Here is a 25,161-nt window from a genome sequence, read left to right on the forward strand (position 1 = left end):
ACGGAGGTTTATGTACATACATATAATATGTATGTATGCATGTATGGATGGATGGATGTATATCTTTATATTACATACAAACCATACATTATACATGTTATGTACTTGGTACGATTATTTCTTTTTGTATCAGACATGAGAACGTCGAAATATGACTTATTTATCTATAAGTTTATTATTGATTGATTGATTGATTAATCTATTCATTCATATCTATATCTGTCTCATGAGTTTAACTGCATCACAATCGAAAGTCTGTCTCAACATGAAGTGTAACATTTGAGACGAGCGTTTCATGCGTCCTTTTTAATTTTAGGTATATAGGTTGTTGTTTCCACGGTAATTACAAAGCAATGATATTCATACCATATGAAAGCGATACAAGCAACGAAACAAGAACGAAGTCATATTGGAATTGTTTACATTTTAGATTCACGTCATTCGTCATAACTGTGTTTGTGGTGGGTTTTTTTTTTGTATAAAACGAAGCGGCGCAAAGTGGTGGAAACAAAACGCGTGATGCAGACATTCGTATTCAATCATTGAGAATATAAATCTACGGAGTCAGTAGAAGATTCATGGTTTATCTTCTAGTATACAAACAAGTCAGGACAGCATAGGACAGGACAGGACATCACAGCACAGGAAAGGACAGCCTTTCGACAAACTGTGAAGACACAGCAACAAGTAATAGCGAACAGCAATGCCCATTATATTTCTCTTGCCCTCTCCCACTCTCTCTATCTCTTTCTATCAAAATATAAAACAAGCAGATTGTCATTTCATACGACTCAATCGTCATAAATTGATTTCCTTTTGTTTACCAAATACTGCAGACAATGTTGAAAACTTTGACGACCCGACTAAAAAACAAAAGAAAAACAAAAACAAAACAAACCCCCCAAATTGTAGAAATATGTGAAGGTGATTGGAACTCGTCAAGTAAAGGAGCAACATAGTTACGTACATCAATAACGAAATCAAGGTGTCAATGCACAATAATTCCTGTCGTCTAGTAATAGAAATGCTTCAATACACACTGTCTCCTCATTTCGCTAATGGAAATAACAAACTAATGCCCTCAGTGGCATGGTATTTCCACCATGTCAATAATACAAACACTAACACGACAACAACGGGAACACAATTGTTTGAGTAATACCCTCCTGTCGAGGTCGTTTTTGTACTTATGAAAAGAAATTATATATATCCCCAGTTTGATCTCTCGTTGCCCCCTGGCATTGCAACGAGAAATGTTATAGTCCACGGGCCAAGACCCGAAAAATGGGTTATTGGTACCACCTGGGGTGGCAAAACCTTTTTGGTGTCATTTTGTTTGTCGGGCATAGATATGCTTATCAAGCTATGATAGCATTTCCAAATGAGTAGCTTAGTCATAATAAATGAATTTTTAACCAATTTGGTCTCGTTTTCATATCCCTGTACTTCTGAATCGAAACTTACCGCTATAAAGAAGAGCACTGTGTTCTGTATGTCCACAGGTGTTCTGTTGTAAACGCGGTGCGCTTAGTCTTTATTCAAGGCAGCGAAGGGAACATCCAAAGGGTTATGATGTCCACAGCTGTCACGCGGTGCGCTTAGTCTTTATCTAGTACAATGTACCGTTATCATATCTAAAGTTCCTAATAAAAGGAATTGTCTATACTGTTTTTATACTACCCTCTCAAAAAATACATCAGTTTTAAACAAAAATCACTCCGTTCATTTACAATATTATTTATCATAATGTATTGTAGTGTACCGGTACATTGTTTTTGCATTATCTGTCATTGTTGGATGGAAATAAAGCGACATTGGCGTGGTATTAGCGTTTTCACCGTAGCGTTTTCACCGGAAAATGATAAATAATTGAAAAATACAGTAAAATTCACGAGGAATTGCTTTTTTGTTGTTATTTTTAGATAAAGGGATATACACTGTATCATAAGCTTTGGATATTCCCCTCGCCGTCTTGAATAAAGACTAAGCGCTGTGGACATCATAACCTTTGGATATTCCCTTCGCTGCCTTGAATAAAGACTAAGCGCACCGCGTTTACAACAGAACACCTGTGAACATACAGAAGACAGTGCTCTTCTTTGTATAGTGGTTAGTCTCGATTCTGAAGTATAGGGATATAACAACGAGATCAAATTGGTTTAAAATTCATTTATTACGACTAAGCTACTCATTTGGAAATGCTATCATAGCTTGATAAGCATATCTATGCCCGACAAACAAAATGACACCAAAAATGTTTTGCCACCTCAGGTGGTACCAATATCTGGCCTGGCCCATGGACTATTAATGCTCCTTGAATTTCTCCTCATTCATTAGACATCATTCCTGTTGTGAAGCCGCGCGAAACGTTTTGATATCTTTTTAGACATCGGCAATCACAACATTTCCATAATGCTATGAATGTTAGGCTATCACCTGTCCACCTTAGTTGGTCTTCTCCTGCCTCCGACGAACATGTAGGGTTTCTTTTTCCACCCCCACACGTTCATACGGATAACAAGCACATGCGTACACACACACGCACTCACGCACACGAACGCATGAATTCGCACACAATATACGAACATACCAGTACAAGTACATGTACTTTTACACACCCACGCACGTCAAGAACGAGCGCGTTCGCTCGTGGATATAGCACACAACACACACGTACACAATAAGAAACAAAATCACATTTTGTAAACAATCTTTCAATGAAATACGATTCACAAAAATGTTTCTACTATAGCTATCCGGGCTAATCTGACCGAAAACAGCAATTTTATGCACGTGCATGTGGATATAGGAAATCCACCCCCATTTTGTGGTACCTTCATGGTAATACAATAATTTTGAAATCTTGTTTAGTTTGTATTTCTTTCATAATTATTGTTATTATTTTATTGGTGTGGGAGAACTATTATTCTCTTTTAATCGAGTCATGTCCTCTTTTTTTCATTTCTAAGTTTCATTTCAGCAAAAGTGGATTCCACGCAACCCCCTCCCAAATAACAAACAAACAAACAAACCAAACAATATTCAAACGAGCCACAACAATATCAATGACTTCGATGCTACCAAACACCTGCACTCGCATTTTGGACATCCAAATAAGTCAGATACAAGATGCCACCATTATGATACACTCCCTTCTACAGCGTACATGGCATATCACAACATGTGTCAGTATAAGTGTGTTGCCTCCATTTTGTCGGCTAGCATGTGGAGGCGCTATTTTCGCAGTACTGATAGAAGATCGCCGAGGCATGAAGCACAGTGTATTCCGTTCTGACTACTGAGTATTCAGAAATCACCTTCTCCATACACCATAACTCTGCAAAGGCTGTAGCCCACAGTTGCAAGTCAACATGGAGGTCATGAAATACGAGGACTAATGGTAGATTTCAAAGACGATTTGCCAAATAACAGGAAACATTCATAGTGATGAACAATTTTTTGTTTCATAATTTACTCTTCTTTTGGTGCAGACTGCAGACTTCACCTATCATACTCCCAGAAAGTAGGATAGGAGGACACTGGAAGAATACGCTGTATTTTCAATTCTCATGACCTAGTATATGACACTATTTGATACCAAATGAAATGTTAAAATGATGTTCAATGATATCTCAAAGAGCTCCCCAAAGTGGGCTACCTTCAGTATGTAACATTCACGTTGTAGAGTTCAATAATTTGATATCAAAGTCGGAATACAAAGAAGTGATTTAGTTAATTGATGGAAAGTGGTCCAACATGTTACAATAGATACAAAGTCATTTCAATTTGACACGAAAACATGTTGTTTTGACTAACATGGATAAAATGTGACGTATCAAAGGTATATCGAAATCTTCACGTTTCTTGTGCTTTAACGACTCGATGTTGGCAATGTGTTTGAATAATTTGTTTGTAGAGTATCGGCAGACTTGGTATAGAGTTGGAATACATAGAGCGTCTGGGAATGAGTCTGAATTTACCCAGAGGAAAGATAAAAATCGCGATTTTTAGGTTGTTGTTGCTGATATGATTTCTCCCATGTCAGTGCAATCCACTCTGTGGCGAGCTCCATTCCCTACGTCCAGATGTCTGGCCTAAATTACGAGACCAACATGGCGTGAGGTAAAACTTTCTCACAGTCTTCACGCGTGCGCAATGTGTGCCATTGCGCCACAGGGGTTCGTTGTGAACTGCGCATGCGTTGCCAGTGAGTGACCTCGCTGTGACCTAGAGTAAAGAGACAAGGCATGCGGAAAAATAATCAATTTAGCGTTTTCAATCGATTTGAAATTACGTATGTTTTACTGCCTGATTGAAAATAAATCACATTATTTTCATTCATATAGTGGCGGGCAAACTGGGAAAGATAGCTATAAAAGGAAGAAGAAAGAGAGAGAGAGAGAGAGGGAAAGAATAAATGATTAGCAAGAGTTCATGACGAGAGTACTTTTTGTAGATTTCGATAAGTCATTTCTATCCAAACATGGAGGGATAGAACAAAAGGAAAACATCCAGAATAGAATGCTGAAATTCCTTTTACATGAATTCTATAATTGGCATATTTGATTTAAAATACGTACATTCCGTTGTAGATTTGGTAGAATAAGATAACGATCACAGAACTTTGTAAAAGTTTTAATCAGGTTTCGATACTGAGGTCAATGACCCCAGACGTGGATACGTGTTATGTCCGTCAAATTAATAAATCATCAGGCAACGTGGGTAAATACGCTATCATAATACTTCCTTAAGTTTTAAACAGTATAGCGTCAACACAGGTCAACAGATTTGTCACAAAACGTAGATAAGTATAGATATACAAGTAACTTCGAATTGTTATCATGGTTCAAACCTGTCCGATCTTTTTTTCTAAATGTGACACATAATGTTTTCAGTTGCATTTGAATGCGCGTAGTGGGACAATGATTGTATTTACTCTCTCTACAACAAGCAAAGTGATGAGAGTGTAAATCAAACCATTCAGGCTAGCATGGAGAATACAACTGCAGCATTTGTTTTCTTAGCATTACTCAAATTAGATTTTCGTTAATGAGTCTTCAAACAGTCCTCATTCTCATATGCGTCCGGTTTGAATAACTTCTGTGGCACAGGTAAAACAGCTCTGTTTATTATTTATTGCCAAAACATCACTCATGAAAAAAAAAAAATGAAAGCACAGCGATTGAAATTCATGAATTTGAATAAAAAGCACAGCGATTATATCAAAGGCCATCTGTCATGAAATGGGTGGTAATACCCAGTCTATATCATTTTCTGCAAGGGACATGTTTGATTCAGTCTAAAACGATGTACAGTATGTTTGTTTATTTGGGCCTGCTCTAAAAGCCAGGTCTGAACGTCATTCTCCATCTAAAGGCCACCGCACACTACACGATCAGACTGGTCTTAAAGTCCTAAGCCAAGCTGGGTCTTAAGACCAGTCGTAAGACCGGACACCGCACACTATACGACCCGACTGTAAAGCGCGCGCAGTGCGCACTACGTACGCTTGCATTTTACTGCATTGTAAATGGCTGAAAGCCTACGACCAGTCGTAGAAATTCAACATGTCAAATCTCTGCGACTGGCGCTAAGACCCAGTCGTACGACTAGAAAATGGCAAGACTGTGACGTCACACTTCCAGTCTTAAGGTCTTAAGACCGGTGAATCGGGGCAAAATCGTGTGGTGTGCGGCGGGCTTTAGATTTAGCTATGATGAGAAGCGACTGACTTCTAGGAAAAAAAAACAAGCGATATTTCTTTCATCTGACCTGAAGCTATCGTGCCCATGATGATTTGTCCCGTAAAATAGTCCCGGCTCTTCGTGTTGTAGTCCCAGACGGAGATCAGTAGGCTGACGTCACCGAGTGATGACGGGTTGACGTGGAAGCTGAAAGTCTCGTTGAACACGGGGTCGAGAGTGTTTTTCTTCGTGGACGTCTTCTTGGTCTTAACCACCTTCTGTCCACTAATTAACTGGAGTTTGACGAAGGGATCTGCAGAATGTCCAAAGAGGTGGCAACTGTTATATCTGATATCTATTTATAGGTTTTCCCGGCTAATTTCGCACTTTTGTCAGTCCATTTGATAAAAGGTTCATTCAATTTAGCGAAAATCCTCGTCACTGCACATTCTGTCATTCAAAATTGCAACTTGTTCGTTCAACTTAGCACTTCGATCAATGCAATTCGCACATTTGCCTTTCGAATTCGTAAAACGGGCATTCAAATTGGCACGTGCTCTTCAGTCATTCAAATTCGCCAGCACTGGCGGAAAATGGTATTTCAGTCATTCAATTTCGCGCATGGGCAGTCCAATTCCAAACATGTTCATTCAAATTGGCGTAATGTTATTTCTATTTTGAAAAGGTGAGAACCGTGATTCAGGCGTATTCAAATGTGAATTTTTGTTTCATCCACACACTGTTAAGTTGTTAAGTATATAGTAAAGGTATCTTTGACCCTAAATAACTCAAGTTTGTTGTTCTGTAACGCTCCTCTTCTTTTATACATGTTATCAGAACTATACATGCACCAGTACCACAGATCACTTCACTTTCTTATGTCCAGTCATGGCAGCACGAGTTAGATACAGGCGTATACCTCAAGAAGACAGGGAAAGAATCATAGAAGCATTTGAGGGTAATAACCTTGACAAATTGATGGCTAGAGCTGATCCAAGAACTTTATTCCTAATGATGATTAACGCAATATAGCACCCACCACATGAAAATAATGGAACATACAGATGAAAGAAATAATCACGATGTAAACTGAAACCTCCTTCTACCAACCAATGTCAAAAGAAACTTAAAATTAATGTATCTGTAAATGAAATAATGCTATCGAACATCATAAACACATACACATACAATGTGTGTATATTGAAAGTACTGTTGCAAAGGTGATATCAGAATAAAGAATGAATACGAAAATATTAAATGTTTGATGCTTGCAAACAATACCTATGATAAATGAAAATTAAAAAAAAAGGAGTAGAAGCATAAACGTGTCTGCTAAATTGACTGCAGTAAATGCGAAATTGGATGCCCAAGAATGAATTCGAATGAACGAGCGCAGCGTGTACGTGATCACGTGACTATATCATGCTAAATTGAATGAACGATTTGCGAAATGGTGCTTGTCTTACGAATTTGAACTGAAAAAGTGCTGATTCGAATGATGTTAAAGGTAATTTGAATGCTCCAAAATGAATTTGAATTCAATTCAATTCAATTCAATCATAGTTTATTTCCAAGAATGACAAGATTATAAAATTGAAATACCGATCATGCCATCTAGGCTAAATCGTGATAAATTGAATGCAGCAATTAGAAATTGGACTGAAAAAAGTGCGAAATTGGCCGGGAAAACCTGAATATTCAAGAACATATATTCTTGAACACGATTTATGTAAAACATCATTCGATATGGCAATGGAGTGCACGAAAAGAAACGCGCTCGTTGCCTATGTTCGAGTTCAAGTTCAAGTTCAAGTTCAATCTTATCTTTCTCCATCGCAGCATAATCAATGACATTATACGCACAATGTTCGCACCGTAGTCCCAGCCGGACTGAAAGAGCTCGGAAAGGTTTCTCGAAATCAAAGTATGTTTCGTAAATTGTTGACGTGTATCAAGATTATCATCGTCACCATCATCATCATCCTCGTCGTTGCTGTCGTAATAAATATATTGTAATCATCTTCAGCATACTCGGTGTGTCGATTTTAGAATCATTCTTCTTTCTTCGTGTTCTTTTTCTACTTCTTTATATTCTTCTTTATATACTTCTATTTCATTCCTTCTTCTCCTTCTTCTTCTTCTTCTTCCATCTTTCCTTTTCTTTGCTTCATCTCCCTCTTCCCCTTCGTTTTCCCGTTCTTTCCAGATCAATCTTAACGTAAACAAGTTTCTCTTAGCACGAATATGGCAATTTCTTTCGGCACGTGTCAAATCTATGCCGCATGCACCTGCTGCTATTCACCGTTTTTGTACGCCCGATTATTCTCGGCTCTTAAAAAAGCATCTGGCCGCGAATGCAAAAAGTTGACTATGGGCTATATTTATCCCACATGTAATGTGCATCGGTTGAAATATGAATACTTTCGTGCATGCATAATGTTTCTTAAAATGCAGACTTTCTCGCAACTTCACTTGGTATGAATGGTTGCCTGCTATTAGGTAACATAATAGTGATAAAAATAGAGGGGAAAGCGTCATTCCAAGCGGTTTGGTTATTGATCGAAACAATTCTGTGACACATACAAATACTAATAATACACAGAAAGGAAATTCATTTCTTTATTAGCGAGAATACAGCCAGTTCCACGTCTTGCACGATTAATTCCGGGAATCGGTAGCAGCTCTGCAAATCAGATTGGTCTGGTAACTGGCTCTGTGTAGCAGCAGCGTGTCTTCACTAAACATGCTCAACCTGATTGCAAAAACTGGAAACAAATCTCCTAGCAACGGGCTGGGCGGGGCTCGCATCACTTCATCCAATATGACCATTTCGTCCTCACACTACCTTCAAGGAAACGCGCTTCTGGTGGCGACGTTCAAGCGTACAGAGAACCTTTACTGCTGGCAAATCCAATAATACAATAGCATTTAAAAAAGATCTCGGGAGAGTTGTTGCTATCGCTTCCCAGAAAGAAAAGACGATTTGATAACTGGAGAAAAAATAGCGAGGGGAGAAGTGCATTGGTCGAGGTACTCTGCAAACCAGAGGGGGGGGGGGGGGGGAGGGGCAGGGACACCTTCCGAGGTGACTTCACGTGACAAATAGATGTCGACAAATAAATCCATCATGGAGGAAACAAAGAATATTGAGCTTATCTCGCGAGAGAAAATGGTTTCAACGCTCTTTCCCTCCATCGTCTTTGATAAGATTGGGTAATTTCTTTCAATTTCTGGCGGAAGCATTTCTGGTGGGAGAGAAAAAAAAGCAAGACGTAGAAGGAATTCGATTTGGCATCGTAGTCATTCATTGCAAAGTGCAATGTTACCATTGAAAACCCATTGAGATGTGCATCCTTTCTCGCTACAATTTGAAAGGTTTGCCAACTGAGCGGGGAAGGTCAAACCAGGAGAGAAGCCATACATAAGTGTTAGGAAGATGTGTGAAATGTGTTTACAGTTTGTGACGAGAATACACTATATAGATCAAGGATACGACGGATCAGTGGCGTCTCGGCTGTTGTGCGAGCCTTCCCCATATCTCTCGTAAGGCGTAGGCCTGCCACAACGAGAAACAAAATTATTGAACAATCTGCAATTTGAATCAATCGGAATATATCTCTACACTCATGGGCAATTCTTCTGCACAAACGTTTTATACCTATGCATTCCAGAGACATGTAAAAATAATCGTATGACACTTGCAGTAAGGCTAATTTACTTACCCGAGCCACCCACTATGTCTGTCTGCAGTAGCTGCTTGGCCTTTATGACGTCAACATTTAGCCGGCCAGCGCTGGGCAGGTAATTCAATGATAGTAGAATTTCCCCTCGACCTGGGTTGTTCTGTGTTTGAGAGAGCGGTAATGATACATATTATCTCGTATGACGTAGGGGGGCTACCTAACCACGCGAATAGAGTGGCAACACGCCCTTCTGTTGTCTTCCAGAGGTAGATTTGCCTCGAACTGGGCCAAGATATGTGACATTTGCTAATTAATATCTCCTCCAACCTCCAAATGGAGTATTTGAAAAGTCTCCTAAAATGTGTTTCTAATCTGATGAAACAGTGGTATTTTCTCTCTTCGTTCCCGTAGCCTCACAGAATTTCCGAAGCTTTGTAGCATCTGTGAAACAATTTCATTTGTAGCAAGCAACATCAGTTTTTTTTTCCGTTATCATCAATTATTAGCAACTTTTAACCTGAAAGACACGATAATTATAAATATGTTATATGACTGTCACCAAACTTTATCAATCTGACACGTGAGAACATGCCTATTTGACCGAGGGCCATCTGCAAATGAACTTAATCATGCTGTTATGTTCAGCAATTATACATCTAGCGTGAAGAACGTAGTAGAAACACCCAAAGATGCAATCGTTTAGTAAATTTATCAATACTTTCAGGATAGCTGTTTCGCGAAGGGACTTTTTTCAATGACTCTACCGTCTAGAGACACACAATTATTCAGCTACATATTCTTAACAGCACAGTGGGTCAGGTTCTTTACGTGAAATCAAAATGTAATACACAGTGCGGTCGGTGTTATTATGAGAGCATGAGGACGGCAGTAATAAAATCACAGTCATGCGATCATTACTGCCTGACACACACTGTATGACGTTATACAAGGGTAATTGACACCTTGACGGTTATATTTTGTTCACGTGAACTGAAGTAGTCGATTTGCCTGATGCAACATGGCATAATTGATAAAATTCTCGGTAGAATTCCTGTCATGTTGAAATGTCCTCAGACACGTTTGATTGTGCTACCAAATTCCCCATTGACCCGGCCGTTGACCGAGGTACTGTATTAGACGGATACCTGCGATGTTACATAATAATTACGGCGTTACCTACGCCCGCCTGTAACCGTTTGCTGTAACGGGTATGTTCGTTATTCCGAAGATTTGTTACCCAAAAATGAAATAAAGTTCGTTATTCTGAAATGCGCAAACTGCGCATACCTACATATTCGTTAATCCGATGGTTTCTTTTTCCAAAAATGAAATAAGGTTCGTTATTCTGAATGTAAGTTTATCCGAAAATGAATAAAGTTCCTTAATTCGAAGGTTCGTGAAAAAAAAAAACGCGTACGAAGGAACCTTCGAAATAACAAACCTTATTCCATTTTCGAATTACCGAACCTTCGGAATAAGGAACTTCATTGCATTTTTGGAATTATGAGCCTTCGGATTACGTAACCTTCGGAAGAAGGAGCCTTCGTAATAACGAACCTATGGAATAATGAACTGTAACTTGTTGTTACACTTACGTAAGTACTAAATATGGGAACATTATCATTGATCACAGCACGTTTGTAAAATTTCTCTTCCTAGTAGGACTCTCCCTTCTACTAATTCAGAGGCGTTCAAGGTCATCGAAACTGTAACCTGATTATAGGGGATGGATTAGAATATTGATTTATCTTTTCATCCGAGTTATGATCAACTCTGCACGTCGCAGGGAGTTACAATAAGCGGATGAAGAAAAGAAGCTTTAACGCTTTAAGGTTATTGGCTCCCGATAGAGAGGGCCAACGTGACTTCTAATTTCGTCATACCATAGCTTGGTGATTTCATCTCGCTCACTTTCGCTTGGAGATGCAAAATATTTATTGGAGTGCATTTTTGGATAAATCTCATATTAACTTATTTATTTCCTTTTCAAACAGACCAAACAGGGAATACGACACTGATACAGAATTATTATATGTTCGGCACAATGTCATGAATATGAATACATTTTCAAACAATTTTCAAGACTTTTGATATAACTAAAATACTTCCGGGAAAATGGAGGGACTCAATGAAGAAATGCTCCCTCATGGAGGGTAAATTATCAATCAGCTCCCCCTATAAGGTGCTTAAAAGCAAACATATCCTAGTTGAAGTGAAACATAAAACGATACAGGAATACGATACAAAATAACGGAAGAGCGAAAAAAAAAACATCTTGGAGTATAGGCATCAGTAGGCTTAGCGGAGGGAGAGAAAGAGAAAGACAGAGAAAGAGAGATAACTAGAGTATTTAGATAGATATACTTGATCCTATAAGTTGAGGTTGTTTCACATGAGAGAATCGTAACCCAATTAAGACTTCGTATTTTTTCTTCATCATTTAGGTGCTTTTTAAAAATGATGAACGTTAAAACAAAGAAGTTTGTACATGTACGCTACATAAGATAAGTAGATTATGTTTTTCTTGATGTGATGAAGAGGAAGAGAGTGAGTGAGAGAGGAAATATATAAATATATATATATATATATATATAATATATATATAATATATATATATATATATATATATATATATATACCATACATATATATTAAATATAAATATATATATACATATGTACTATATATATATATATATTTGCCTCTTGGATGCATTGTTAGAAGGCAGACTACTTCAAACGTCAAAGTGATATCGAATTTATGACTAGCCTCCCAGGGTACATACTATGATAGACTTCAATTCTATGACACTCTCTTCCGAAATTCGAGATGACATCCCACACGCGGGGGATAATCTAGATGATGAATTCCCGCTGGACAATTCAGCCCGATGAAATTTGATGATGTTTTAGCAATCGGGATAATTAATATGCTGAAAGAGAGGAAGAAACGGAAGAAACGGAAGAAACTGACAAAAAGTCAAAACAACCAAGATACTCGCTGTTCGTTGTGTAACGAATGTCATTATCAGAAACCACGTAAAAAGAGAAGGAAAGACAGAAAACAAGACAGAGGATATCGAGAAGTTGATCATCAAGTGGAAAGCTTGGAAACCTTGAGGGAGTGGTGACAAGTTTTTACAATATTGTGAATATGATAAATATACCATCGTTCTACAAGGTTTCCCCTCCAGCATTTTGGCGCCATCGTCGTGGGAGAATCTATCCCTCGACGGAGGAAGCATACTTCAATTCCAGCCGCCATTTCTTGCTTGAAGTCATTTTAAGTTAACTTAAGCCTAATCGCATCCATGATGTAATAACATCTATACAGATGATTATCTACACCAACATGATGGAATTTGATGTCTGCCCAAACAAACAAACACAAAAACTGGAAATATCTGTAGTAGGGCTTGACACTAATTTATTTATGTGGTTGCCAGTTTGAGCCTTTAAAAGCTCTAATTATTACATTTTGATGACCCGAAAAAAGGTATATAATTTATACATAACAATCCACTTTGAATCTATAGTTGCCCGATTGGGCCATCAGTAGAGAACCTTTTTGGAAATTTGGTGGCTAAAAGCCCTGAGATACATCGATTATACAAGGTACATTTATATGTATATTTAAATCAAACACAGTTGATCCGTGAATCAATTACCGGTCTGTCGAGGCGGACTGGTCATTATATCTTCCAACACATTCTTTGAAAGCTAAACATCAGGAAGTCACATCTGAGGGAATTGAATTGAATATACATGACTGGATTTTGTATTGTGTACCAGCTACAAGGAATCCTGCCGAACATGTTGACTACAGCCATCCAAGTCGACGAAGTTAACTGCAGTAATAATTAGTACCATCGCTCAGCATTGCTATCAAAATAGGCGCACGTAAAGGAGCTGGCACTTGAACAAACATTCACACAATACACACAAATAGAATTATCATAAGGAAGAGAGAGAGAGAGAGAGGGGGGGGGGGGGAGGGAGCGGAGCTAGGAGGTAGTGATGCAAATTAACACACAAAAATCGAAGTGAGCAAATTTATTGTGTTCTCGATTGTGAAGCGCGCTCACTGCCGAAAGCTGAAAGGCCCCTAAATTATCCATGGCAACGGCACACGGTTACCCGTCAACACGTAGGAACCACCTCAAGAGGATCATTGCAAAATAAATAACCTCTCAGCACATACCAAAGGTTTTTGAAGCCCGAGCTTGGCGGATCTCGTAATGACCACACAAACCATGGTCTCATGCATTGGGAGTTACTATAATACACTCGGGACATATTGCGCGACATACGCTCTGCTTTACAATGCTTGAACCGATAAGTTACATACAGATTCTCTGCAGATTTAAACTACTTGTGCGAACTTACTGCAAGGTGACGTCGTTTTCCAGTGATCATGTTTTATGCATCTCCCAAAGTTGACATTTTTGTAGGCCATTAGAGAATGATTTCAGCAGTTTGGAAATAGTCACTCTGGCATTATTTTCTTTTTGCTGATTTAGACGGTACTTCACATTATAACTTATAAGACATACAGTTTTGAGATTTCTGTATGATTATAAGTGGATACTAGAGACAATAATATTAAAACATTCTGTATGTATTTGAAACAATCTAAGGAAATAACATGGTCGGTTTGCATGTCAGTCCAAAATATTCTGAGCGTTTCCATTGTCATATAGACGAAGACACGTACACTTGTATGCCATTCTACTTTCTTAACCACACCCCTAAATTAATCTTACATTGTATTCCTTCGCCCGTTAGTAATTCTGTTGAGAGAATCATCACGTGATTTCTGTGTATGCCGTGATGCAAAAATAGGCACATATTCAGCTGCCACTATGAGAAAATTCGCATTGTACTCGAGGGATTGTAGAATTATTATTGTACATAAGGATGTCATAATATTGAATAGCATGCCATCTTAACCCGATTCGCACGATACTTCAATAATACTGTAAACTTGTACGCTTTGTTTGCCGTGCAGTCATGTCAATACCTAAGATCATAAAATATGTACGCCTGAGTGTTGACATACACAGGCAATGACAGGGTACCGTTACATGGGTTGGTCAAATACCACTCGGCTATTGGATAAACATGATCACGTGATTGCGGACCATTTGTAGTATTCTTCTATGGGAACATTCTGGGAATGTCGCCCACGGGAGATCATTCTTGTTTGAATAAAAAAAAGGGGGCACGTAAGTGGGACAAAGATACTGAAATAGGTTAAAGAAGCGCATAGCTACCTAGATGCGGGAATTTTTACCTCCTAAAAGGAGATTGTGTTTTTTTTTACCGGTGTTAGTTTGTTTGTCTGTTTACAAAATAACTCAAAACTTTATCGACGGATTTTGATGAAATTTTCAGGAAAAGTTGGTAATGACAGAACAAAAAGATTACTAAATTTTTGTAGCGATTCAGATGATCGTCTGGATCCTGTGGGTGGAATTGAGTTGATTGGCAGAGGTCTGCGCTCTCCGAGGGCTTTTCCACTTGCTTTTGTTTGTTTGTTTATTTGTTTGTGTGTGTGTGTGTGTGTGTGTGTGTGTGTGTGTGTGTGTGTAATGCAAATATGGCTAAGGAATTGAAATTGAACTCAACTGAAATCAAACGTTTGCGTTACTCTCCGAGTGATTTTATTCACCTATTTTCTGGTGAGTAGTATGCTGATTCTTGCTGTCGGAAGTCCACAGAATCTTCAAACTCCAGAGTTTAAAAGTTTCTCATTAGCATTTCGAACACTCGAATGACTCATTCAGTTTGTTTCCTAAAATGGCAATCATTATCTATTTATTACCACTCAAGAAAAAATATAGTGAATTGTTTGATGTTCAATGTACATAAACATTCAAACATCGGATATCCCAAGTTTGTGCAGACTCAATAAGTTGCATAAAATTGTGATCCTTCTACGAGTCTTTCATAGACGTTAACGACGATTGATATGCAGTGACTGGTCACGTTCTTACGTCCATATTCCACACAAGCTATTATCTAGATAATGACCAGAGTAGAAGTGACCAAAGAAAAGAGATTGAAATACAATGAGAAAGGTAATGAGTCCCCTGGCGAAGTTGGAGGGATTTTAATCTCCTCGAAATAGCACCGGCAATCCGAAACGTAACTTAGAGCATTCTGCGTTGGCTACTCTCGACAACAAAAGGTCACCATCCGTTATATAATAAGGTATCATTACATGGCATGGGTAATTCAAAGTACAGTTGAGTGACCCGCACCTCGTCATAGTTAATGTTTATGCATGTTTAAATCACATAACGTCACTGGAATTCTATGAAATCCCACTCACATACAGGAAAAATGCTGAAGATTCCAATGGAACGACAAGTTCAGTGATCGATACCGGAAATTTGCAGCTATCGTCGTCAAACGCGAACGATGCGAAATAGTTGTGCGCTAAGGAAGGGGCCCGCACTTCGTCACCCCGCGCTCCTATAGACAGAGCACGTAAAAGACGTGTGCGGGTAACCGTGATGATACTTATAACACGTATTCCTTATGTAGATTTAAGATTTTCAAGAAAAACTTCGGTTTTCACCTCAGTTTGCTCGGTTGCGGTAACCCTGCAAAGTTTCAAGCATACTGAACACAGTCCCGGGCGTACATTTTTTGTTCAGTGCGCTTCTAGCAATTTTACGCAGGGTGACGGTATAAGGGCCCCTGACGAGGTTGGGGCACCTCACTATACTTTGGAAATGTATAATACCTCAAATCTCCTCATCCGCAGCCATGGTGGCAGCATCACCGCCTAGACCGCAGGACGCACGGTGCAGCTTTTGCGCCTCATGCGCGCATTACCTATCCGATTTCATTGGGCGCTGCTTTCCTCAATCACATAATATCCGTTCGCATCAAAAAATTTTCCGACGCTCCTATTTTGAGCATCCTGCAAAATTCTAAAATGAAATCTTTCGATTGCGCTGAATATAGCGTGCTATCGTTTGATGTCGTTTGGCATTTGTTTACACGAAAAATGCTTGCTAATGGGATACCAGTGTTCTGCCCATGGGAGATCTTGTCAAATAACCCATTATCACGTGATAGTAATCATGAAATTGTTGAACGGTGCTTGATGGACAATATATGATATAAACTCGGACTGTCATCTACCAGACTGTACATAGTAGTGTTCATGCCAGTCCTGTGTAAGTCTTTCCATGTCATATAAGCTAGTTCGTAACTAGCTCACGTCTACATTGGTATAAATTTCCTTTCTTTTTCTAAGTTGGCTAGGCACTTCACTTGTTCTGAAAGGAGCATAATACATCAGCTTGCCCGACGTAACAACTTATAGAATTCATGTTCAAACAAAGAATAAACTTGCGCCGAGTAGATGACCCGAAAGAGCTGTCTATTAACACCTGGGGAAGCATATTATTTCATCGACTTTCCTTGAATGCACTAAGCTTTTTTTCTATTAATACTGCCAAATAAAAGACTTACTGTCTGGTGGATGTGCTATTTACAAGGATCACGTGAATAATCATCACACCACAGATGCTTATCTCGGTGAATTTACAAAACAAAATGCCTGTTGGTACAAATCATCTTTTTCTGCTCATGCGCAAAGTGGAATTACGAAATGGTCTATTGTCACAAATGAAAATTATTATCTATAACGCCGGGAAGCACCGTGATAGGATGAATACAGGGCTCTGGAACCTTAATTTTGGAATTCTCTTGATAACAATATAAAAGAACTATTAAGTTTTCATACCTTTTCCTTAAAGTTTAAGAATTATTCAAAAACTTCGTATGCAACATAGTAAGTTACTTTTTTTTTCTTTACTTTTGACTTCAAAATTGTTGCTCCGGTTTAATTTTACTACTTTTTGTACCTCGGCGAGCCCGAACTTCTGTGCCTCCAATGCCCTGGTTATGACCCACCATTTCCTTCTCCTTTCCCCCTTTTTTTATTGTCCACCTCGGACTTAGTACCTTCCTCACTAATCCTTCTATCCTCTCATCATTTCTTCCTTTACAAGAGAGTCGTGTTGTGTTTGTTAATGTGCGTCCTCGTGTGTGCATGTATGTGTGTATTACTCTGTCTGTTTTCTATCACTTAGGCAAATTACCTTCTTTTTTGCAATTTGATTTTTTTTTCTCATGAGGAGACTGCATAACTACAAGCTCTGCTTTTTAGCAGTCCCCTTTATTTCCAGCAATTTTGTTTCTGCCTTTACCATAATGATAGAAAATTTATCGTATCTTTGTTGATAATTTACCTGTGTCTTTATTACATGTTACTATGTTTATCACATTGTTGTACTGATTTCCTGACATCTGTATATACGAACATTTTATTGTATTCCTAATTATTTGTTTGTTGGAAATGAAATAAATCAACTTGAACTTGAACTTAATGACAAGATATGCTGGTTTGAATTCTGTCCGCTCAACACACCCTACATGTAGGACATCATGATTCTACCCACGGTGTACTATAAGAAACATCCTTTGATCAATGTGTATAAATAGGTACCTGACAATGCTAGGGATAGGGTAATATTAATCATCCGGGATGGCAAGGATAAAGAAGACTATATATCACAGCTTTAGTGATAGTGATTATAAAAACAATGATATTAGTTATGAGTGTCATAACCATTGCAACAATAAATAATAATAATAATGCAATGACAGCACTGCTACTAAAAAACAGCAACATCTACCACCACTACTGGTGATTACTATTAGTTGTGACTATGTGATTATGTTATTGCTATTTCTTTTAGAACACTGCGTTGAAAGCCAAAAACATTCCTTGGAAGTCAATTTTGCGCAAAATTGTTGTCAAAACAGCAGATATTCCAGTCGCTGAAATTAAGAGTAATAGAACTCTTCGGGCGTAAAGATTGAACTTTTCAGAGAGCGTGTACTTTGCCTATGGGCGTTATTGTGCAGACTGGCGTTTGCGACAAAACGAAAGCCTGCTTTATATTATGCAATACATCACGTATATAGGCCAACATGCATCGTGTTGTAAAATGATTGAGGAATGAATTACCTGGGAAGAGAGAAACTATTTTGAAAACAATCTCTGTACTCAGAGTGACGTCAGTGCTAACGAAATCCTTATTGTTCGATAAACTTCTGGGACACCACACCTATACAGCATGATGTTTACGTGACTAAAATAACATTAATCGCCTTTTTTCACTTTTTTGCTTTGAAAGTGCAAGATATCACTGAAAGAAAGTATGCTGAGTAGACATAGTATAAGTTAAAACAAAACGCAAAGAAAAGCTGACATATTGCATTGGCTCAGCGGGTGAGCAGATCGAATATATATATATATATATATATATATATATATATATATATACACACATTTGATGCATTATCAGCGTCCAACAACTTTTGATCATTGAACCAAATGTTAAACGCGTCACTTGCCTTCTTCAGGACCTCGGTCCGAAATGTATAGGTCCCCTGTTTACATGGTATCCGCTTTCATTCAGTTGTTAACAACAAAAATTCAATGTGTATGGCATAAAGAGAACGACGAGAAAACACGTTAAACACGTCTACACTGATAATAAAGCTGACGGTTTGTCTATCTCTCTGGACGTAGGTTTATCCTCTTAAATTCATAAGTTACCATTTGCAGATGAAACATAAAACCCAGCATTAGCTCTTCAAAATAGTTATAAAATGTGAGCTAGGGATAGAAACAACCACTGTACAAAATTTCAATCAATATAATCGCTGTTAAGTATTCTTAAATATACAACATGTGAACAATAGTTATAATAAAAATGTTTTCAGACTAAACCATCTACAGTTATGGTTTATTAAGAAAAATAGTGATATTTACTCATATTTTTGGCTTTATTGCGAAAATTTTACATGTAGGATGTTTTGGGATACAACTGACCTACACGTATGCATCAAACGTGATATCTTGAATATATTTAAAATCACTGCTCCCAAAGGTAAACAGGACCTTTAATATAGCATAAACCACCGCCAGTACACCTGGACATGGCAAACGTAATGAACTACATGTATATCTATAGGCGGATGTTTTTTGTTTTTGTTTTTGCTCTACAGTAGAAATAAATAATCTCATAATGGAGCACCCTGTTGCTTGTCGCTTTTGTACTCATTTTGTATTCTTTTTAAATCATGAATAAACAATATGTTGAAATGATATTAGTTCCGCACGTTAATTACAGCAATGATTACAGTGAAGTGTAAACATACAATGACAGGGCCCGAGGAGAGGTTAAAGGCAACTCAATCGGATACCCGAATACAAAGCACTTTTCAATTATACTGAAATTAAGTGGTATCCACGCAAAAGCAGCGATTTCATAAAATCATAATAAAATCAATTTAGTTAATGACAACGTGCTTTAAGAAGCCAAATACAACTAAAAATACCCGTAGGTATCATGCCAAATCACAGTACTCTACATTGTGACGATGTAAAAGCGTTCTGAATTTGACATGCTCTTCATCATGTGCTTACTACGTCTTCAGACAGGCTATGAGATGGGTAACTCGGTTGCCATGGTAACATTTAGCGTTTCAGTAAATTTCCGTATAGTTTTGTAATGAGAAATGCTCATTGACATATTCGTTTGACTCGACCTCTATAGTGTTTACAGTGGTCTCCCCATATCGAGGTTCTATAATAATGTACAACAGTGTGCATTGCTATGTGAAACAGTTGCGTTGTGTTTGTTTGTTTGTTTGTTTGTTTGTTTTGGGGGCATGTTCTTCTCACCTGATTTGGTGGTTGCAGGGGTTTCCAATAGTGACCTCCTTTCACGAGATTAAGTCCAGCTAACGTTACCGTGTGCTGCCCTATGACGCAATGCCGAGAAAACTTATCGAAATCTTGGACGCTGAGTAACAACATTCGTCTTTGCGCCTCTGGGTGAGGTAAGTTGAAACAAAAACTTTCCTCAAAGTTTGGGTTCTGTGTTTTTCGCTTCACCGACGTCTGGCGGGAATCCTTCTGGTCGGGGAGCAGACAAATTTTCACGTAAGGATTGGAATGCGACAAGTCTTGTTTACTGGAATCATAGAACATCGGAGGAGGCAGGTCGCGCGCTTTGATGATGCGCACATTTAATCGACCCTCGTTGACTTCGTACTTGAGCGCAAAGTGAATTTTTCCGAGTTTGAAGCGCGCTACTTTCTCCTCGTCAGTGAGGTCCTCCTCGTTTTCGTTAACTTCGTAAAGTTTTGGTTCGATCTTGTCAGCATCACTGAAGGAAGAGAGATCACTGGTGTACCTACGGGTCAGTGGGCGTGGTTGGACCGGTTCCTGGCTGGTATTAGGGGGCCAGAATTCGATCGGTTTCATGTCTATAATGGGAACGGGTGTGCTGCTGCCCCGGCGATAGCCAGAGCTCGAATATTCCGAAACGGGCGTCGAGCTTCGTCTTGACTCGCCGCACGATGACCGTCGCGAGCTGGTGGAGTTGAGTCTGGAGTGGGACGTCGATGACGGTATGTCGCTAGAGTATCCCGGCGATATTGGAATGTCAACGTTGTCGTCGTCATCGAAGTCGTCGGCGAGATCCTGAAAGGAGGAGTGATGTGGACGGCAACAATCACCACAGCATGCACGGCAGCAGCGAGCTCCACAGCACAGTGTAGCCGCCAGCTGCCACAGAACCCCTCCCCCTCGGTGCTGGAAAGGAAAAAGAAAAGAAAAGAAACTTCTAGAAGAGACAGTCCGTTTCGTCAGGTTGCAAAGGGCAACCTTATAGACAACAACTTAAAGTTAAGTGCGACAGATATTTTCAATGGGGTTTTCCGATGATTTTGTTTACTAAAGAGTTTAATGTATATGTTGTGTACTTGCTTATTTCTCCTATTCGTTTTCAAATGTATGTTCATAAATTTTGTATTACTTTGAGGTATTGTAATCATAGTATTTGAAAGAACTTTGTGTGATATTGGAAATGACATCTGCATTCGTTAATGTTATTAGTTTGGACCATTTTCATCTGCATTATTTCATGGTTGAAGTGAATGATCATCGTTGTAGTTGCTCCGATGCCGCTGAGCAGGTTGGCAACCCATTCGCAAAACGTTTATTTCATGACCCAACGTTAGATTTTCTAAACCTGGCAATTATCTACATCTCTGAAAAAGCCCCCCCCCCTCCCCATAAAAACACCAAAAAAAAAAAAACCCACCAAAAACCAAACAAACAAAAAACAAATAACAATAACAACATCAACAAACAAAACCCAAACCAAACACAAAGAACTTTAAACTCTACTCCTGAGTATTAAACCTTGCCGGACACTATCAGCGGTGCCGTCAAATCAGTTACTGTCGATGCACAAAGCCAATTAATTATCCTTGAACGTGGCAAAATCAATTTCAGAGCGTGATAAGGAAGCAATCAAATTCCGTTTTAAAGGAAGAGTGAGCATGAAGTGAAGACGCTTCGGATGTCCTCAGTAAACAGGATTTGTCGATGTATACTGATGAACATTGCTTCGTGAAAATATCAGACACGTAAGCAAGACAACCCCAAGAGAAATTACAGCAATCAATAACCTAAAACTTCTTTTATTGAAAAGTACTCCCATCTCTTTATTCTTTTGAGTGTGTTTGTATGGGGGGGGGGGGGGAGAGAAATCACCCCATAACTGAATTGGGAAATTCCGGCTTTGAGTGCTCCTTTTATGTGCAATTCTATTCAACATGGCTTTGATAATTAGAGTTAAAGTCGAACATACAGTTTGTTTTATTCATAACAATAGCTCATAATATAGGACCAAAGCATTACGAGACCCCAAAAGTTTTATCTGTTTCTGTAAAGCAATGATGTCAGTCACAACCACATACAAATCAGATTTGCCTGTTTTCATAATTGCTAGCGTGCTCTTGAACTTGTCTTACGTAATAGGTTGACATTGAGTATTATGTGCTTCCAACTATGAATAGGTATTATGCCTTGCTTCATAAAATTGCTTGTGAGTAATTGAAATGTTGATTATGTTCTTAATTTGTAATAACTGCGAATGATGTATTAATCTATATACTTTAAATCTAGGGTCACATTACACTTGACTTGACTGCTACATTTCTTTTAAAATGTACGAATTGATGCTCACAAATGCACGTTTGGAGCATTGCTGTATCAGAACAATTTTCTTTCTGCCTCATCATACTATTTCACGCGTTCGCCGACAGAACGTGACACCTTGGTCACTATCACGTGCTATCCCGTCACGTTGAGAAAAAATGTATTCCATCTGTCTTTCACTGCAACTTGGAGGCAAGGATCACACACTATATAAAGCAGAGAAATTACTACACACAGTAAAATGCGAATTAAACAGATGCTAAGTTAATGTGTAGACACTTGTCAGAGATAGGATAAAAAGCCGTGCACAGCAAATGGGACACCATTTTGTGCGACACCCCCTTTGACTCTCCATACAAGGTGTCTCTCTCTCTCTCTATGTGTGTGTGTTGGTGAACCAAGCTTTATTTAGTCAATTAGATGAACGAAATGAAAGAGCTTGAATGATCATAATGAGACAATCCGATGACGCAGACAGGAAAGTCTATTTGAATATACAGTACATGCTGCGATAAACAAATGTCTATTAATGCTCCGGTAATTTGTAGCATCCTAATTTCTTAATATCTCACCATTAATCTTTTTTTACGTCATAAAAATGACAATATAATTCCGCGAGGGCACACTTAAAAAGGGACATCTGTTTCCACGAGAACTTAATGAATGGTTCAAACAGTGCGACATTTTCGGTCGAAGACGGGTAGGATGGGGTTAAAAAAAAAGATTCTAATAATGTCTCTCTTTCGACAATTTACGGAGGATACTAAATATCCTGCCCCGAGCTATACTCCGCCTATGCCGGTATTTCTCCTCCCAATAAAGTTTGAGCAAGATATATCTGGCCTTCGTCTGAGAAGATCGATGGCTGGGGACGGACTAAGTTGCCTCCATCTAATTGACTTATTGGACAGCAAACAATGATGAATTCAAGGGTTCTCGTGTAACCTATAGTCCTGTTTATCGAGTCGTTTTCGTGGCTTGATTTTACACGCACATGTAGGAATGACGTGATCGAGGCAAGATGAAAGTTTTTGAAGTTTTTTTGTCCGCAAGAATTAAGAAAATGAAACTCACTTTGTCAATGGACGAGGAAGGAGGGACATGTATAGCCTTCTAGCTGCATTGGTGGGCGCTATGGATGCACACGAACGGAGAGACAAAAAGAAAGTGAATATATTTACGCACCCTGCGGGGGCGCTGTCAGTTTCACGATATCTTCATTTTGGCTGAATTGATGTTCGGGCACAGCGAACATACAACTCCAGCATCGGATAAATGATACCGACCGTCACGCTATAGAAAGACCTCGCGTCATTTATCACTCGACTAGAGTGGCACAACACTCCTCCTCCTCCTCCTCCTCTCTCCCTCTCTTCCTCTCTCTCCCTCTCTTTCTCTCACTCTCTATCTCTCTTCCTCTAAAAAGATGCAGATCCAGAAAGTAATTGGGCCCAAACGTGATTGCCAATATTCAATAAGGCGAACTTTAAGCATGTGCTGATACAGGTGTAGGAAAAATACGACTGCTGGGGAGAAGTCCAAATTACCGCACATCTTTCCAACTTTTGGGGTGATCTCTCCTTGAGCTTTGGAAACATCGTGCCCAGCGCCGAGAGGTCGGGGCTTTCATGTCGGCGGGGCTAAATGCAGAAATGAATGCCACGCGATATCTTCATTATTTTCTCCGGACGGGTTTAAAGCCTGGAATATTGTGTCGTTCATCATCGCCGAGAAGGAAAGAAGTCCATTTAAGCCTTCCGGACACGACACGATGAGATCCTGGGACGGAGAGATCTTCTCCTAAATCTAATAAATGATGGTGCTACTGTTCTAAATCGGGCGCAGATTTTTATTCGAATCTCGCTCAAGGCTAGAGATGCAGCAGGCAGGGAAAGGCGCAAGTAAGAAGCAATAACCTGCAGGGAGTACAAAAAAAAAAAGATGAATCCATCCCAATGGATGCCTGCACTACCAGTAAGCATTCAGTCGGTCCAGGTTAATGTCAGATTCGTTGCTTTCATCCGAAGGAAAAGCAGGGGCAAAAGAAGCACAACAACACCCCCTCCCTCGCACAATTACCGATGCTTATAGATTCAGAAGTTCTATTCAGCGGCTATTCGTTCTATTTAAGCACCATATCAAGGCCAATGAGTACCGTAGTAATGACTACTTAAAAAATGCACATATGTATAAAAATCCGAAATGATTCTGTCTCACGGATTGCTGTGTGTATATGTCGCGAAAGGATGTCATCTAATTAGTACCCTGAGAAGTCAAATTTATGAGTGAAATGTTAAGGCAAATCGTGAATTTCATTTGTAATAAAAACAACTATATTATAACTCTATCAATCTGAAATGAAAATGGAAAAATCAATTATAATTTACAGTTGAAATTCATGAAATTCTTCCGTCGAGATGTTTTCATAGCAACTGATGGACAAATTGCCCTATATCGACGGCAATTTGTCTATCAGTTGTAATGACCAAACATCTCGACGGAAGAATTTCATAAATTTGAATAATTACGCAGTACCCGCTGCATGCTATAAGGATTAGAACCAACACTTAGTGTCGGGCGGAAGCGTAATATCTATATTCTTCATAAAATGTCTGCATCTTCATATTCTCCACATCTGTCTGCCGAGCTGTGCTCTTTCTCAAGACAGAATGTGTCTGACATCTTTGATT

At 38.9% G+C, this 25,161-nt stretch overlaps 1 protein-coding gene across 1 annotated transcript in view; it reads right to left on the reverse strand.

Annotated features, from left to right (window-relative positions):
- Positions 1-2,236: 2,236 nt before the first annotated feature.
- The window catches only part of LOC139735962 (synaptotagmin-17-like), a 65,828-nt gene continuing 42,903 nt past the window's right edge, over positions 2,237-25,161 (reverse strand). Inside the window, exons 2-5 of the mRNA XM_071646715.1 lie at positions 20,144-21,058; positions 9,407-9,527; positions 5,773-5,997; positions 2,237-4,227 (exon numbers count right to left, since the gene is read on the reverse strand). Coding sequence (XP_071502816.1) covers positions 4,100-4,227; positions 5,773-5,997; positions 9,407-9,527; positions 20,144-21,058 — 1,389 coding nt within the window. The 3' untranslated portion in view covers positions 2,237-4,099. The remainder of the gene's footprint in view (positions 4,228-5,772; positions 5,998-9,406; positions 9,528-20,143; positions 21,059-25,161) is intronic.

This window comes from Diadema antillarum, unplaced genomic scaffold, assembly GCF_040938485.1.
Source record: "Diadema antillarum isolate AM-2024a unplaced genomic scaffold, OU_Dant_1.0 seq00000615_RagTag, whole genome shotgun sequence".
Taxonomy (NCBI): domain Eukaryota; kingdom Metazoa; phylum Echinodermata; class Echinoidea; order Diadematoida; family Diadematidae; genus Diadema; species Diadema antillarum.